The 18,249-nt window shown below is 36.3% G+C and overlaps 1 protein-coding gene across 1 annotated transcript in view; it reads right to left on the bottom strand.

The window, feature by feature from the left end:
• Positions 1 to 18,249, bottom strand: part of TMEM131 (transmembrane protein 131) — a 93,829-nt gene that overhangs the window by 59,713 nt on the left and 15,867 nt on the right. Inside the window, 2 exon segments of the mRNA XM_030958867.1 lie at positions 3,247 to 3,287; positions 14,502 to 14,563. Coding sequence (XP_030814727.1) covers positions 3,247 to 3,287; positions 14,502 to 14,534 — 74 coding nt within the window. The 5' untranslated portion in view covers positions 14,535 to 14,563.

Raw genomic sequence — 18,249 nt, forward strand, 5'->3', positions numbered from 1 at the left:
ATGCACATCTTTGAATTTAGAGATGAAGAAAAGGCTTGTCACATACAGTATTTAGAGATTTCTGCAAAGTTGGGCAGCAACTGTATCTCTGTATCCTCACTTTACCTTTCTAGTTTTGGGATTTCTGTAGGAGTTGTGTGCTCTGTGGAATCTTATCTGTAACATCTTTAATTTCTACTGTAGAAAATTCAAATCTAAGCATACTCCACATGTAATTTTTCCCACATTACTTCAGCAGTTGTTTAAAGGTTTTTATTTCCTCTCTTGTGCCATAAATTGTAAAGAAATAAGGACAGCAGAATTAAGCTGTGAAACAACTTAATTCTCATGATTTTATTTAGCAACAGGAACTCTTAGAAAGCTGCTACTTTATTTCCATTACCACAAAATCAAATAAAAGCGTATCTAAAAATAACTCTGTGAACCTTGAAAATGACAAATTGGCAAATGCTTCACAGTGGGTACTTTTTGTGCCAGAATCCTCGAAAGAGCCACTGCAGACTTTTTGAGCTAAAAATCTTCTGTAAGCAACCTGAGTGCATCCACAACTTGTTAATATTCAAAAATAAGGCTGAGCTGCATATATCAGAAAAGATATTTTAATTTTTAAAACTAGATTTTTTTTTTTAGAAATACGGGTATTAATCACAGGTTCAGTGAGAAAGTGAACTCCCACAAAACAACTGACCACTTCAGTATCTGGCAGAAACTGTTTCTAAAATTGCAGATGAATAAAAAAGACTAGCAAGAATTTTTTTATATAAACTACCCAGATAGTATCTGGCTCAGATATGTCAATATTAACCTTATATCAGGAAAACACACTCATAACAGGCAAAGTTCAAAGCCAAGCAATTCCCAAGGGGGAGTGTCTGGGGAAAGAACAGGGAGAAGCTTGAATAGAGGCACTGTAACCTGACCATGGGCATGAACAAAACAAATTAAATTGCTAGCTCATTTCCCTCCTTCCACTTAGTGCTAAAAAGTAGATCAGAGAACTGAATAAACTGTCTAAATCGGGAAAAAATATTGGCAAGCTATGCCAAGAAGAAGAAATAATCTCTAATAAGGACAAGGGAAGACAAGTCACCTAGAGAAGTTATGTATTGTTTTTAGCAACGCCATTGAAAAAATCACCAAGAAAAAGACTTAAAGGAAAGATTAATGAAAAACCAGTAACAGCAGTGAGAGAGAAAAACAGAAAACAAATTTGGTATTTGCTAGGTAATATGGTATCAGAGACCTTGTGATGCAGACCTTCATCACATTGTGACTGAACATCATATAGGCTAGCTACACTTAAGTGGAACAGACTATTTATTTTCAGATACCTAAACCAGTGTTTTAACAGAACACAGTCTAGAACATGGAAGTTTCCAATACAGAAAGCAATCTTCTTAGCTGAGAAATTAAAATTTAAAAAATCTTGTGAGCAATCTCAATCACAAGAACCACCAAATTCAGTTGTTTTCTGGGAAATAATACTGCACCAAATCTATGGATGCCAATATAGGCACTGTCTTTCTGCCATTGAGATTTCATTATTTAAACAAGATACTATTCCATTTAAAGAATCTCCATGAGGTCTGGCTATATGCAAGACATAGAAATACACTAATCATTGTTATCTTTTGTTCAATTGTCATTCCTGTAAATTCATGTTCTCACACTTGCAATCTGACTGACATACTGCAGCACACAACTACAGCTGTTTGCATTCCTGTCCACAGCTGGAGATTTCATAGGTTTTTCAAAACTTGCAAAAAGAAGGATCTTAAGCCCACAGTTAAGCAACTATACACACAGTAAAATAGGAACTCATTCAAAATGGAAAATTCTTTACTAGATTTCCTGAAAAGGAACAGAAAACAGGTTGAGGAAAAAACATAACTGTATTTACTGAAAATGCACTATGACAGTTTGCTGAATGCTACTTGTCCAAGAAACGAGCTTGATTATTACTGTTCAATGCACTCATTAAACAAACAAGAATATCTGATGATTCTTCAGAGAAAAATTAGGGACCAGGGAAAAAAGAGACCACTTATTTTACTTCTCAGGTATCATACATGGCAAACTCTTCAGGAACAGATTATGTCTTCAGGACAGGGAGGACAACACAGGGTCATGGGTTGTCTAGTCTGGAGAAAAGGAGGCTCAAAGATGACCTTTGCTCTCTAAACCACTTGAAAGGAGGTTGTAGCCATGTAGGAGTCAGACTCCTCCCAGGCAATCAGAGACAGAACAGGAGGAAGTGGCCTCAAGCTGTGCCAGGGAGATTCAGGTTGGATATTCAGAAAAAAATCATCACGTGCTTAAGTACTGTAACAGCCTCCCTAGGGAAGAGGTGACATCACCATCACAAAATGAGCAGATGTACGACTCTGTGATATGGCTTAGTGGACATGGTAGCACATGGCTGAAGGCAGGAGTTGGTGATCTTGGAGGTCTTTTCCAACCTTAATGACTTTATGATGGCACAAAGGAATGCAGGGAAGAATCTATCAAAAATAACATCAAGTTTTTCCTCAAAGAGGACATCAAGAATTTTTGAAGTAGGCAAGCTTTCTCCTCAATAAAAGAAACTACAGAAAAATTACTTTTATAAAAAATCTACAAGCGGACTTTCGGTCTAATTACACAGAATTACTCTGTGGTAAAAATGACAAAGTGAATCAAGGAATTCTTCAGTTTTTTATTCCACATGTGAAGCCTCCTCCTCAAGAAGGGCCATAAAGATGATCAGAAGGACAAAGTACCTCTCCTGCAAAGACAGGCTGGGAGAGTTGGGGCTGCTCAGCCTGAAGAAAAGGCTCTGAGGTGACCTTAGAGCACCTTCCAGTAAACAGGCTACAATAGAGGTGGAGAGGGACTTTTCACAAGGTCATTTAGTACTAGGATGAGAAAGAAAGGGCTTTAAACTGAAAGAGGGAAGGTTTAGATGAGACATTAGGGAGGAATTCTTTATTGATAGGATAGTGAGGGACAGGAACCCAACCCATGGCAGAGGGATGGAACTAGCTTATCTTCAAGGTCCCTTCCAACCCAAACCATTCTATGATTGAGCTGTTCAATATTAAAAACTATCTCACATTTTAGTTTCATTTGCCCTGTATGAGAAAAATAATTGGAAAAAAAAATCACATGGTTTGTATTTGATCTTTTTTACATTAAACCGTTATTATTCTTATGAAAAGTATCACAAATCTTATTATTAAAGTTTGTATTAAAATTTAAGATGCTTACCTTTTCTGTTGATATGAACTGAGGCCTAAAGTTGTCTCAGTCTGTAAAAGAAAAAAAAATTAAGTTTAAGAGGCCAACAGCATTATACCACCAGCGAGGAAAAAACCTCAACAACTTGGCAACTGCAACAAGTGAGTAAATCAGAACTTGAAAGCAAAAAGAAGAAGCTCTGAACTGGAGCAGAAAATGTAAATTGGCTTTTACCAATTAAAGAAATTAAGTTTGGCCTTGGACATGAATTGTGGTAGTAATGCCCACAAACTACAAAACAAGCAGCAACTTAACAACCTAAAAACTGAGAGAAGAAAAAAGTCCAGGAAATTATAACACTGTATGGAGCAAAAGAAAAACCTAGCCTAGATAGATGTAAGAAAAACTACAAGGAAAAGCATATAAAACAAGAAATAGTCCGCCAATTACCTCATTGATGTAATTTACCACCTAGAAAACAAAGAAGGCTATAATCTCCATTTGACTAGGAAACATCATCTCCTCCTTCTCTGCTAATGATCTTCTAGCCTCTATTATTCATACCCTTCCTTCCACTCTGCTGGACATTTCAGTTAATTACCTGCAAACAAGGAGGTTAGGTTGTCTAGGGACTCCCAATTAGTTTACTCTTGCCTAAGAAATACCAACTGGATTAGAAGCCTCTATTGTGCAGTGTCCTTCTGATACAGCTAATGTTAAAGCATACCAGACTTAGAAAACTTTTGTCCTCCCACAGGATTTGGAGATCAAACTGAGGATTTCAGTCATCCTCTTAAAGACATTTCATGGCCAAACAGAATACTTATCTCCTGAGAGTGGGAAAAAAAGCTCACAGGTCTGATGAAGTCCATAGTGCACCTTGACCAGTTCACCTCTAGTACAACGATGTCACTTGTTCGCAAGGGGAATGCAAACTTTTATCTCATTTCAAAACTAAAAAATCAAGTCCCTTTTGCTGGACACTTCATTTATTTCTATTTCAGCCAAAAAATACACTTTGTATCTTTATTTTTTTAAGCTAAAAGTATTTATTTAAAGAGTTTCTTTAAAATTGTCTTTACTTAAAATATAGATTCTTTCATTAGAAGAATTTGATTTTGCTATTTAGAGACACTTTTTGGAAATTTTATAATTACTCCTATGAAATCACTGAGTCTACAAACATTAATGTTTGATTCATGTCAAGGATCAATTCTGGATTGTAAATCTAAGTAGTGTTCCAGATTTAAAATGAAGTTATTTGGTTACTCACCCTCCAGTTCACATCAAACTGAAGAAAGCTGGTAGTGTATTATTTACCATTGTAAAACAAAGCTAATCCTTTTGTAACTTGAGGATTTATTTGCAATTTTGAAAGGCAATACAGAGCATTCTTTAGATAATTTTTTTGTTTACAATCTCTGGTATAGGGAGTCGGACTGCCTTGCTGAATGGATATTGCAGGAAAGGGTTCACATAAAATTACATTTTATAGTACACAATAATCAGTGCAGTTTTTCCTCGGTGAAGAAAAGACTAAAAAACAAGCAAAGTTGTTTTATACTATGTTATTGTAATTTGAAAGTCAACAAGCTTTCCTTTAAATTTACCTACTACATTAGTACTGTAATTAGGAAACCAGTCAATTTCTTATTCTTCATTGAAACACCATTAATTTGCTGAATAGAAAAAAAAGCTTACACATCTTTCATGTTTTCCTAGCTAAGGTATATTACTCATATACTGATAAGCTTTTAGTTCAGCTTCTTAACTTCTGATGCCACACTCCTTTTTCTATTTCCTGTAAAATACAGGTAAATATTTACTACTATGAAACAATATACAACAGCCTATAAGAGAAATTCAATTAAAATTAAGAAGGAAGAAATTTAAAATCAGTTTTAGTTAAGTGATGAATGCTTAAGGTACAAAATGTTTTCTATCTAACACATTCTAGGAAGTACTGCTAATTAACAAGTTAATTAGCTCTGAAATCTAAAGAAATTCAACACAAAAAGGCAGATCTCTTCCTTCCATACCTTATATTTTCCTCAGACTGAAAAGACAAAGGCAAACATTCCAGTTTCAAACTGCCACACATTATTTTCTCAATTCAACCACGAGAAAACTCATGGCTTGAGATAAGGACAGTGGGTATATGACTTCTGTGCCAGCATGTGTCTGGGAAGGTTTAGGTTTAATATTAGGAAAAGGTTTTTCACCCAGAGGGTGGTTTAGCACAAAAATAGACATTTTAGAAGTGTTTGGACAATGCTCTCAAGCACATGGCGTGAATCTTGGGGATGTTCTGTGTAGGGCCAAGTGTTTGACTCATTCATCCTTGTGGTCCCTTCCAACTCAGAATATTCTGAGATTATAATTCCATTATTTCTTTATTTTTCTTTACCTACTAAAGTGTCTTTATCTTATTCCACAATTTTTCTCACTTTTACTCCTCAGATTCCCTTCCCCCATCCACTCCCATGGGGGAAACAGAGCAAGCAGCTATGTGAGGCTGAGCTTCCAGCTGGAGTTAAACCACAACAACTGGACTTACTCTGTGAAATTAACAGATATACAAAACTGATATAAAACCTTGTAATAAAACTGTATATAAAACCTTGTAATCCTTACCAATGTCCTTTAAAGCACATTAATCACAAAAATTAAATAAAACATTTCTTTCAACAATGAAGGGTTTTTTCTTTCAAAACATAACTAAAGCACGTAACCAGCAGTTACCTGACAGTCAGATGATGGAGCTAACAGGTTCAGATCCTATGACAGGGCAACTAAAATAGCTATTACCAGCACTGTCCCATCCTTGACAACTAGCTTTGGCTCTAACAAGACAGCACGTTCTATCAAGCATTAAATAATTTCATACAGAAAGTTGTTAGTTATATGTGCTCTTAAGCATCACAATTGGCTGTCAATATTACTAATATTAGAGACTCAGTCTAAGATTCCACCCAGGCCAACTTCTAGACAGAAGGCAGTGGAGATCAAATTTAACTCCAGTAAAAATGCAGAAACAAATGGAAATACTTATAATTGACAAAAGTGCAACTACTACATTGCCATGGCTGTAGTTAACTGCTGGGAGTTGAATTATCTGACTGCACATCCAAGGTTTTCCCCTATGTTCTGAAATTACTGATTTGCTATGAAAATATTAAGTAGAATATCTGTGGATCAGGTTTAAAATCATAAATCACTCTGCTAAGACTGGTATTTCTGAGATATATTTAAGAGCAAAAATCTATCAAAGATTCATCCTTACAAGGAAAAGCCTGGTTTTTGCTCTCAGATGTCCATTAAACACAAGCAATATTATAAATTCATTTTAATTACACTTTCTGTTTTTTGAGCATGACCTGCTTGCTTTTTACTCCATTTGATTGTTTTTGTGCATATTTTGTTGTGTGGACTTCGCTGGGGTTTTTGAAATTCATTTTTTGGATCAGTGTCAATCAAGAGCAAAGAAATAGCATACCAACTTCAGCAACTATAGCATCATGGAACTAAACCAAAAATAAATCTCATGTGGCAGTTGCTATAATTACCACTCTTTTTTATTACATGTCAATCTTTCAAGTCATGCAGTAAACAAAAACATACAACTGTGTTCAGTTACAAGTCCTAAACACTGTTTAAAAAAAAAAAAGATCTCCAGGTATAATTGTGGACCTATTGTACTGCAGTCTGGCCTGCTATTTTTCCTGTGTGACTACACAAAACTGTCAGGAACTAAAGCTATGTACCTGATCAACCCACTATTTATTGTATAGGCTTTGCTTAATACTGTTGGTTTATCAGGTAAAGAGAAATATAGCCATGCTCTTTAAAAAATACAGCTTCCTCTTTTCTTTCATAAAGGGTACATTCTACAAGAGCAGAATTAGCAAAATATTATTTATATGAAACATTTATTAAATCTTATCTGTACTGAAGAAGCATTAGATATTGACATGTACCGATCAGAAAGTACGATGCATGTGTACACTATTTATATTTCAAGACATTTAATAAGATAAGTTACAGGAAAAAAACCCCTTCAATTGGATTCATTTCCCAACCCAAATACCTAACAACAATAGCTAAGGTCAGCACAAAAGAACAGTAGAAATATACAACTGAGCGAGGAAAAAGTGAGAAAGGGAAAAATCACCCCTTTTACCAATACTGGGCATTTATGATCCTTTCACCCAAAAGGCTGTGTTCAAGACTTGAAGATAGATGATTCTTTTTCAATTCTTTTTTTTTTAATTTAAAGACGGCAGGTAACATTTAGGCTGTTGCTCCTAACAGTACCATGCCTTAATTTAATCTCTTATATAACCCTAGTAGGATTAAACTATAAATCAAGGGATTTCAGTATAAAGATCTTGAAAAACTTGCACACAGTGAGCTAGAAAATTTGAAGGCAGTCAGCCAACATCATAGTTTCAAGACTTAGGAATAGTTTCTCTCCACAGGGTTATATTCTCAAGACAGATTTCATGGAGAAAGTACACTTTAAAGACTCAGTATAATTGTGGAAGACGCCAGACAATAATCTTGCATACATGGAGAATCAAAATCTGTATCTCACAGCCTGAAGGCCGTCTCGAATGAAATAGTCATGGTTGTTAACCTCAGCCAGAACATAAAAACAAAAAATCCCACTAAACAAACAAACAGTCACAACCACAAAGTTAATTTTAATGTCTCACAATTTGTTATAATAGCTATTCTTCACTTCTTGATAAGAGGTCATATTACCTAGCACTACATTCAGTCATCGAAACATAGGCATCTGCTGCCACCTGAGATAAATGTCCTAGGGCAGCCTGCCGGGTCCCAGACTGACATCCAGAAGGACACAGTTTCTCCTACACCCTGTGCCACATCTGCCAGGTCCATGTAGATGCCCAGGACAGCCTAGGACATCTCAAATAGCACTGGTTATCTATGTTTAAGCAACAAAACTAGAGCTCAGAAGTCTTCAACAAGGATATTTGGGGCAATGTAAGGAGGCAGACCCTCTTGGGGTTCAAGATCAGGGATTTCCAACACCAAATATATTTCTTTAATATTAACAAAATTCTCAACAACCAAAGTTTTCTATATTCCTACACAAGAGAGTAGCCACACCAATTTAAAGGCTGTTGCAGTCCGAAAGACTCCGAACATTTTACATCACATTGTTTCATAGTAAGGCTGGTTCCTTCTTGTAGCAGAGGTATGTGCTGCTTGCAACTAAATGTTGAGAGATAGCTACAAAAGTGATACCTAAACGGCAGCTTAAATCTTCATTGTTCTTAAATCTTCATGAGCTCTATGCTAATAATTATTATAATTAAAATAAACTTAATTAATGAGTTATATCTCGCTTAAGGTAATGAAAAAACGAATGCTGTAATCTGAAAGGTAGCTGAAAGTGGACTGAAGTCATTCTTGCCCTGGTCTTTCATGACCCAAACTCATATAAGGAAATAAAAACCTCATCACTTGACTGTAGCTGATGCAACACATGCTGTTGACACTGGCTTTACAACTGTCACTCCTGGGCACCAATTATTTTTAATCTAAAGCCTGGGGATGGCAACTCTTCCAGTACAAGACGCAGAAGAACTTCAGCTGCTCACAGGCCACGGCAATGAACTAGGATGGCTCTTACTCCGTTATAAAATCACACACGTGGGAAAGAAAGCTCCAGAGGCCATCTAGTCAGCTGTTGCTCAGTGGTCTCCTAAGTGCAGGTGAGCTTTGGAGCACCATGTTTTCAGTATCTTAAAAGATAGAAATTCTACTTCTTTTAATAACCTGGTCCAGTGTTTGAACATCCTCAAGTTTAAAAGTGTTGGTTTTTCTTTCTTGTATGGGAATCCAAAGCTGTGTCCAAAGCTTCTCATCCTTCCACAGCACACAGGAAAAATCTGGCTCCTGTTAATTCAGAAATCAGTTTTCCTCTTGGTCTTTTATCCTAATAGCTGAAAAAATATATCCTAACATGAGAAGCCTTCCAGCCCCTGACCATCCTGTATTACTCTGCTATGCCTGCTCCAGTACGTCAGTGCCTTCCTCGCATTGGGTAGCCCAGACTGGACACAATACTCAGCTGCAGTCTCACAGGAGGGGGCAAAATCACACCCTTTATCTTCTGGGTCCACCTTTGTTCACAATTCAGAAGGCTGGCAGTTGTCTTTGCTACAACAGTACATGGACAACTTATGGTCAACCTGTTCTCTTCCAGAACCCCCCCATGTCTTTTCTGCAGCGCTGCTGTCACAGCCCAGCCCATCCTGTCACACAGGGGTGTTCCCTCTCAGGTGCAGGCTTTGCATTTGTCTGAGCTGAAGGTCACGAGGTTCAGCCTGCCGAAGGAAGGCTGAATAGCAGCCTTGCCTTCCAGTGTAACAGCTACTTTGGCCAATTTGGTATCATCTCTAAACTCACTGAGAGTACTCTCCATGCCACCAACCAGGCTGCTAAAGACAACATTGAGCAATGCTGTCCTCAGTTGCAAGTTCCATCACAGGTAACCAACTGCCAGCTGAACTCTGTCCTGTAGAATACACCCATCAAGGTCAATGGTCCAGCCACTTTACTGCTCACCTACAAGCCTGTATTCTTAACACTTTGGCTACAGAAATATCAATGGAGATCACATCAAATCCCTTTAAAAATATTTTTATACAATATGAAAATTACTGAATGAATTAATGAATATAAAATACGAAAAAATGGATTTACATACAATATGAAAATTTGAGTTAATTAAAAAATACGCTTAGACTTTACTCCCTGAAAACACTATTGCTGATACACAGGAATTGAAAGCTTGCTACTTGTGTTAAGAGAATTCTTTGCTGTACCACTGAAAATGAAGCAGAGATCATGCAGAAAATACTAAACTTCCATCAGTAAGAGACCAACACAGCTGAGTCCTACAAAGGTAATTCGGTTCCATGTCTTCAGAAGCCACTGCAAGTCATATTAAGATCCTGCCTCTTTGTCATGCAGGACCATTGCAATTCTCACTATCAGTCTCTGTAGCAAGCACTTTACAGCAATTTATGAACAAAGACAGCAAATATGTATTAAGTATATATAAGCACACAGGCTTTCTTTATTCCCAGTATTTCAGCTATTCTGCAAACCAGCAATTATCAGTAAAATAATTTCTAGGAACTTACCTGTAAGAAATGGTTGCAAACACTTATGACTACTGCGGCAGATTCACGATAAGATAATTTGAAAAGTCTTACCACTTTCTTTTCTCATTTTAGCAATACACTACTTTAAAAATACTACTACACAAGCAGAAGTACTTTCCAAACAGTCTGCATTAAAAAAAAAATATTTAATTATTCTATAAAATAGTGGCCCCAACTACACTGGCCAGAAGAATATTAGGTACCCAAGGCAAAAGCTCTAATAACAAATAGAAGGACAAAGGAAAGTCATTTATTAACTAAAAAAAAAAAAAAAAAAGAAAACTTTGCTCTGAAAAATAAATTTTCCTTTACCATTCATTTTTCAAAGTAAAGTCCTCAAAAAGTGAGCTAGTATGTTGGCTTAACATGAAAGGACAAATTATTAAAAGTAACAGTTGTAGTTTATTTCAGCTCTCCTAATTGTTGCAGATGACATCACTGCCAGAGACATGAAGCATCTGTCAGGTCTGGACAAGGGTTCAAATAATCAGGACGACACATGGAGGGGATGGCCTGACACTGATGTAGCAAAGTTCAGCTGAAGGAGAGCTTAAATGTAAAACTGGGAAGGGAATAACTGACAGCACACTAAAGAAAACAATGTGCTTGGAAAGCACAGTGAAATACAAACTATATGAGCAAAAAAAATGCTGTCAAAAACTTACTACTCATTTTGGCATTACTAAAACAAGCATTACTAGACAGGGAAGGAACTACTCTGTCCTCTCTCTCAGCACAATGTCTCAAATAAATGCTACACTTTCAGCAGTGACAAATAAAAATCCAGTCAATTTAGAGTGTTGTAAAAAACTTGCATGAAGAAGCTCCAGATAGATTTCAGCACAAAATTATCATGATGAAGAGGCAAAACAACCTAAAAAAAACCCAAGTACACATGCCCTTGAGAAAAAAGCAGCAGTAAAACCAGCTTAGGCATGAAACTTACATACTTCTCTAGGTGTTTTAAGAACAGAAGAGTCAAGCACCTGCCAGGCATAGCCCATCTACACACAACACCACCTGAAAAATGAATACATGATCTCCCAAGGTCCTTTACAATTAACCAAGTCTATGAGTCTGAAGTGCCAAGCAACTATACAGACATCTGCAAACCATCTGCTATTGAAAAAAACCCCAAACCCTACACTGCATTTACATTAATACTATTATTACCCTATATTCAGGATCTAAATTAATTATTTGAGTTCAAAAAGTTGAGCTCTTAAAGGGACCAATTCATGTGAATAGACAGAATTAAGAAATTCCCTCGTTATTTTGATTTAATCCAAAGGCAGAACTAGCATAAATTTATTTAGATACAGACCTTTAATCTGAACATATGCTAAAGAATAGAATTCTCACTTTTCTCAGAAGGTTGAACTACACAGTATAGCACTTTCTAAACCACAAACTGTAAGTCCACACCCAGAGAGTACAGTCTCTACTTTTGCTAGTTATCCAGTAGCATGAGCTCATGAAATTTCCATTGTCGGTTTATTTTTACCAATGAAATGCTTTTCTACTTAAATATTTAAAGATTTATTCTCTTTCAATAAATAGTGGTTTTCAGTCAGACTGGTCAAACAAAACTTTTCAACACATTCATTTTTACAATGGAATTCCTAGTGTGATTGAAAGACATAAGGAGTATTTTACCAACAGTATGTACTCCAAATTAGTACAAAAAACCATTATCAAGAGGGTTCACAGTAACTGGAAGGAAGTGGCAGGAATCCCTAAAAATATAATTATTCAAGGCTTGGCATTTGATTTACTTTACTTGTAAAGCAACTTTCAAACAAGAAAAAGCTTGCTTCCGCTCTGAAGATATCAGAATCTTGGGGGAAGTGGAGATAAACCACGACTGGAGATGGCTTTGATATCACAATGATTATTAATCCCTTTATGTACTGAATTCGTTATTTTTTTATATTAAAAAAAGCCCAAACCATTTGTTTGAAGGTGCCATAACATTAGACAATACTGATTTACTACTATATCATAGTATTTGTAATGAAAAACAGACATTTGTGAAAGCTTATGGAAAGGTCCAAAGAGAAACAGCCAGTGACATCACAGTAGGTTTAAAACTTTAGTAAACTGCTGTTCACAAGACATAAGTCTAGTTTCACAACAGTGTAATTGCCTTTTTTTTTTAATTCCAGGAAGCAGTCACAAGATGTCACCATATTAATATCTACATGAAAATACCCAAATAATTTTTAAGCTAGAGAAAACAATATACGCTATCCTTTGCATTAAAAGGAAGTGGTTTCACTTATGTAGGTATGTTTGGCTTAAGAGCCACAACCATAACATAAAACATACAAACCACTTATCAGAAATTTTGTCTCTCTTGTTTTCTTTTAAATAAAACATTCAGCAACATATTAAGGGAAGTGGCAGCCCAATGCAGAATTGCTTGAATTTGTCCCACCATAATAATATTTCTACATCTTGCAATGGTTAGTATAATTAGCAATTCTTTTACTTTCCCATCTTGATAAGACTTATTGAGTGGCTCACAGCAGTACCACTACTTTCTAGTCTAAGAACTAGTGGTTAATATAGTGCTAAAATAAGTAAGATAATTACAGATTTTTATGATTAATTTGAACTAGCTTAAAAAATAATCCTGGTGAGAAAGGAACACTTTACAGATGAGTGAATGCAACTACCCATCATCTATCATCTTTACCTTAAACACTGGGCCAATGATATATGTTGATTTTATTAAACCAAATGTGTTCTAGTAGAGTGTGTAAAAGAAAATAAACTGAGTCTCGTGGGTTTTTTCCTTCTATTTGTGGTGATATGTGGTATCTTCAAGCAAGTTAAAGAAATATTCACAGTTGAAAGCTTTAATAATTGAAACTGTAGCCACTATATGGAAAACTTCTACCACTCTACACATCCAAACATAAACCTATACACAGATATGTACTATGACAATATGTTTAGCACATGACAGCTGAACAACTGGCTAATAAAGAACCTGAGGCTTTTTTGTTTGCTTGTTTGGTAGGGTGTTTGGGTTTGGGAGGGTTTTTTGAGGGGTTTGTAGTGGGGGTTTCTTATTTGTTTTTAACTGCAATGTTTCCTTTAGCCAGTTTACATAATTTTGGAGCATCTTACTCTTGGACATTACAGTCTTAACATCGACAGTAAGATATTCCTGAGTTACATTAAGGACCAAGGATTGAAGAAAGAAAAAAAACTAACCTAAACAACTTGGTAGGCAAGGAAAAAACAAAAAAGGCATCATAAATCTGAAACATGTAATATGTTGATGCATATATTGACTTTTCTCAACTACACAGGAGACAGAATTATAAATCAAGCACTGCACTGGTAACTCCTCTACTCCCTTTCAAGTAGTAGACTATCACCATCAAGGAATTTTAAGAAAAATATTCTCAACACACATACAATCCACAAAATACAGGCATATGAAATCCTAGTCAATAGAACTTCGCAGCTATGCAGCTCTAGTATCAAGCCATGTTGCTATGTATGTCATCCTAGTTACTAGCATCATCTCAAAATTTCAGCATATATTCTTTAAAATTAACATTTTTCCTGTTTTGACTCAGACCAAAAGAGAACTGACAGAAATGGCAACATCATACACGAAAAACAACTATTTGCAACAGTAATTACTTCACGGCAGTAATTAGAATTTCTTTAAACCCAGTGGTAACTTGGTCCCAAGAACTGCCTTTTGTCTTGGGAATCTTGCAACACTTGCAGCTCCTGCTGATGAGTTAGCCAATTGCATCTCAACTCAAGATCAAGATGAGCCTTAAACACAAAGTATCCCCCAATTTTTCTGAGAAAGAAAGAAGAACCTGGGAGAGAACCTATGGTAAAACCCACGAGTTTTCCCAATACAAAACATCAAGGAACCAGAACCTCTGGCCACACTGAAGCATACTGTTGAAAGCAACTAGAAAGTTCAAAGGCTCTGTGGACTTGAGCTGAATGCTTGCTTGTTTTCAGAGCTCCACAAACCCATGAGTTCAAAAAGCAGCTATCAAAAAGATGCAACATTGCTGGTTTAGACGATTTACTCAGACTACATACCTGCAATAGGTCTCCTTCATCAAAACGTAGCATTTCTATTATGCCATCCGACTGGATGAAAGCTGCAAAGAAAAACAAAAAACTAAGTAATGTAACAAAACCCCATTTTGTTACTAAATCAGAAAAAAATTTAAACATCTTCATTTTGTAGACAGAGCTATGACAACCCAAAATAATAATGCATAATCTACCAAAATAACAAACACAAGTCTGTGACACTAACGTGCTTGAGAAGTACCATACTTGGCAAATTAGTCTTTTACCTTAAAAATATTAAACTCCAAAGCGAACAACTTCTTCTAGGGTCTCAAGAAAGAGTGACTGTACCCAGCAAACTCCATACTTCAACAAATATGACAGGCTGGGTACCTGAACAAATGAGTTTCATACATCTAAGCTCACAAAGAGTTCAGACACAAACAGAATTTCTGTTTCATTTACACACCAATAATCTTTACTGTACATCTGGAAAGCCTCCTTCACACTGCAGCCTAATCCTTGGCATGGCAACAATCTGCTCTATCATGACGGGAACATTAAAATTTGAAACAGTTTAGAAGTGTTTGTACCATAAGACTAAACTCCATGAAAAGTTCATGCCTCAGTCAAATAGAGGATCCTCAAACACTCCACTCATTTCCTCTACATGTTTGGTCAGGCAATTGTTTTTCAATTCCCCTTAAAATGTAGGGAATGCAACTTTTTCTAAAGACAAAGAAATAAGGGCATTGCCCTTCCTGTAAAATATAATAATCTGTACAAGAATGAGTATGATTTAAAGAGGAAAGAAAGGTTCAAAGAGTTCCACATTTTCCCCAAAAAATCTACTCACACACACAAAGGAGGTCTTTAGAATAAAATGCAGCAGCAATCTCAAATGAGAAAATTGTATTAAAAAAAATGTTCTGTAAATAAATCCTATGTCCTTTTTCCATGACTGTCTTTACCTCATACCATTCATACTAGATGAAGTAGAGAGTGATAACATTCCTCTCTTTCCACAAAGAGGAACAACTTCTACAGGAAGAAATTAAAGATTTCCCAGCACACAGAAGTACACTGTTTGCTTCTGGAAGATGGATTTTGAATCCCAGTCTGAAAAAGGAGACTTAGACCTTTATCTCCCACTTTGAAGCTTTGTTTATTATGACACCACCAACAATGCCACTCTATGATGCTTTTAACAAAAAAAATTCAGTACTTTTAGAAAACAAAAAGCACTCTTGGCAGACAGTAGTAAAGGCACCTACCACATAGAGAAACATTAGCTTTGACATATATTTGTCCCAAACATTTCCTCGCTGGCTGCTTTGGTGACACCTCACTCAGTACCCAAAACTCACTATGCTACTTAACATATCACTGTTTGCAAATCCCATTCTGCATCCCTGACTTCCCCACACATTTCTATACCTTCACCTTAAAGGCACAAGCTCCACAACCCTGCTTTCATATGACCCAAAGTAAAAGTTAATATAAGACAAAGAGTGCTGCTATCATCTCCAAAAGTCTTTTAGTATGCAAAACCCCTGAAACAAATTTAAAAGATCCCTAAACAACAAAGTTTTATATAATTACTTTTCAAGCTACCATACCACAGAACTCTAATGTGCACAGGCTGAGAAAGCTCAGCTCAGGTGGAGTGTGAGAATCACCACAGAGGAGAAAGGGGGAGCTCATAAACAACACATGCCCTGCAATATTTACACTGACACTGCAATATGTACAGTGCCATGAGAAGTCCTAGTCAGTAGTGTCAGCAATAAGTTAGTATTTTTTTGTGTGTGCTTATTGCTATTACCTCAATGTTACTCAAAATAAACAAAAATCAATCACTGATCCAAGAATCAGGAGTTTGGTCAATCATTTATACTGAAGAGCTATACAGAACATAGGGCAAGAGATTTAAAAAAAAAAACAAAACAAAACAACAAAACCCAAACAAACCAAAACAGCATTTGAAGAGCTGTTACAAAATCAAGTCCCACAGTTTATGAAATTTTGGGCTTTTAAAAATTAAATTACTGGAATAGGTCTGCCAGTTTAAAGTTTAATGCCAGGCCAAAGAACAAGTGAACTCTTCTTAATTTAACTGGCAAAACATATGATGCAAGACATTCATTTAATGGTTGAATTTTGGTTTTAAAATCACTGAAAAAAGGCTAAGTGTATTGCAGTGCAAGATGTAAGAAAATGAAGCTTTGACACGTTAGCTTAAAACGCAGAGTATGACAGTTAATCGTGATTTCAGAGAACTGTCATGCTTATCCTCTGCACAAGAACCCCAAATTACAGATTAACTAGAACAGAAGGGAAATTCTCAATTTTTAACTTGGGGAGAAATATAGAATTAAATTATATTTTCTCATATATTTGATATATTGGAAGTTCAGCAATCATAATTAAAAAATTATAGATACAAGCAAATCTTCCTAATAATCAAAAGGAATTGCACCTCTGAAGGTGGATTTTTTGGCATTCTATTGCTGTCTAGATCTCTAGTTTGCAAACAGAGAATGCACAGCATTTGATTGTGGCATCAGACACAAACAAAAAAAGCCATTAGAAAACAACTTCTTATATAAATGATCTATTAACAACCAGCAAAGCATAGAAGGCTATTTCATCTAATCACAAATTGTTCATATTTCTGAGGCTTTTTCCCCCTGATTTAAATATGATGCACCACAAGTACAAAGAGCAGAAAGCAGCAAAAATTCTTTCACAAGGATAATATGCACTGAAGCCCCCAGAAATTAGTCCAAGCTTTCTACCCAAGCATCTTGAATTCAGACAGACCTTCTGTAAGCCACAAACACTTTTTCAGCCACTCTTTAATTGTTCCATCTTTACAATGAGTTATGAACAAAGCAACAGATGTTACAGAACATTTTGAGTGGATAACACTGTTAAATAGAAGTGTTATTCATCATGATATCATTTAAGAAATGTTTTCAGAGAGCAGATGACAGTGCCAGGTGAAGTCAGATGCACTGCAAAGTCTGGCTGCTGTCCATTTCACGGCAGACACATCTCAACCGAGGTGGTGATGAAGTTGCTGTGGTTATACCTTCCATTTTGGTTTAGACTAACTTTCAAGCCTTTCAAGTGTTTCTCTTTATTGGTTATTTCATCAAAGCAAGGAAATGGCAAGTAAATACATATACCTTCATGAGATGAAAGCTTGTTTTTGCAACTGGCTTCTCAGACTCTCCATTCAGGATGAAACAACAAGCCACCTCATTCAAATGAGGCAAAACTAATTACATTTTAAAAAACCTCCACTGACGAGTCATAAAGAGTCACCCGAATCCCTCTAAGAGCAGCTCTGAAACCATCCAACATGGACCACAGAGAGGACAAAGTTTTCTTCAAAGTGAAATGCTGACAGTGCCCTTGTGGGTCCTTTTTTACCCATTCCAGAATTAGAAGCAGTTGCTCATCTTTTGCATTTGTGCTACCTGACCTAAGCAAGTTCACGAACTTTGCAATGCAAGCCCAAAACCAGTTTTTACTGCCCTTTTACACAAAATACCTATGTCACCAATAGACAATAGGTTATTACCAATGTGCAAAGTCACTGTAAGTAATTAAGTATGAGGTCACTTGGGCATGCTTTATTAGGTGAACCATTCCCCATGCTACAGAGGAAGATGACTGTCTTCTGCTAAGCCCCTAACAATTTCCCTTGGGAAAACTTCTTCCCAAACCTTAAGCAGATACCATCATGGTCCATTACCCGTCTAAT

The sequence above is a fragment of the Camarhynchus parvulus genome, chromosome 1 (assembly GCF_901933205.1).
Source record: "Camarhynchus parvulus chromosome 1, STF_HiC, whole genome shotgun sequence".
In the NCBI taxonomy this organism is placed as follows: domain Eukaryota; kingdom Metazoa; phylum Chordata; class Aves; order Passeriformes; family Thraupidae; genus Camarhynchus; species Camarhynchus parvulus.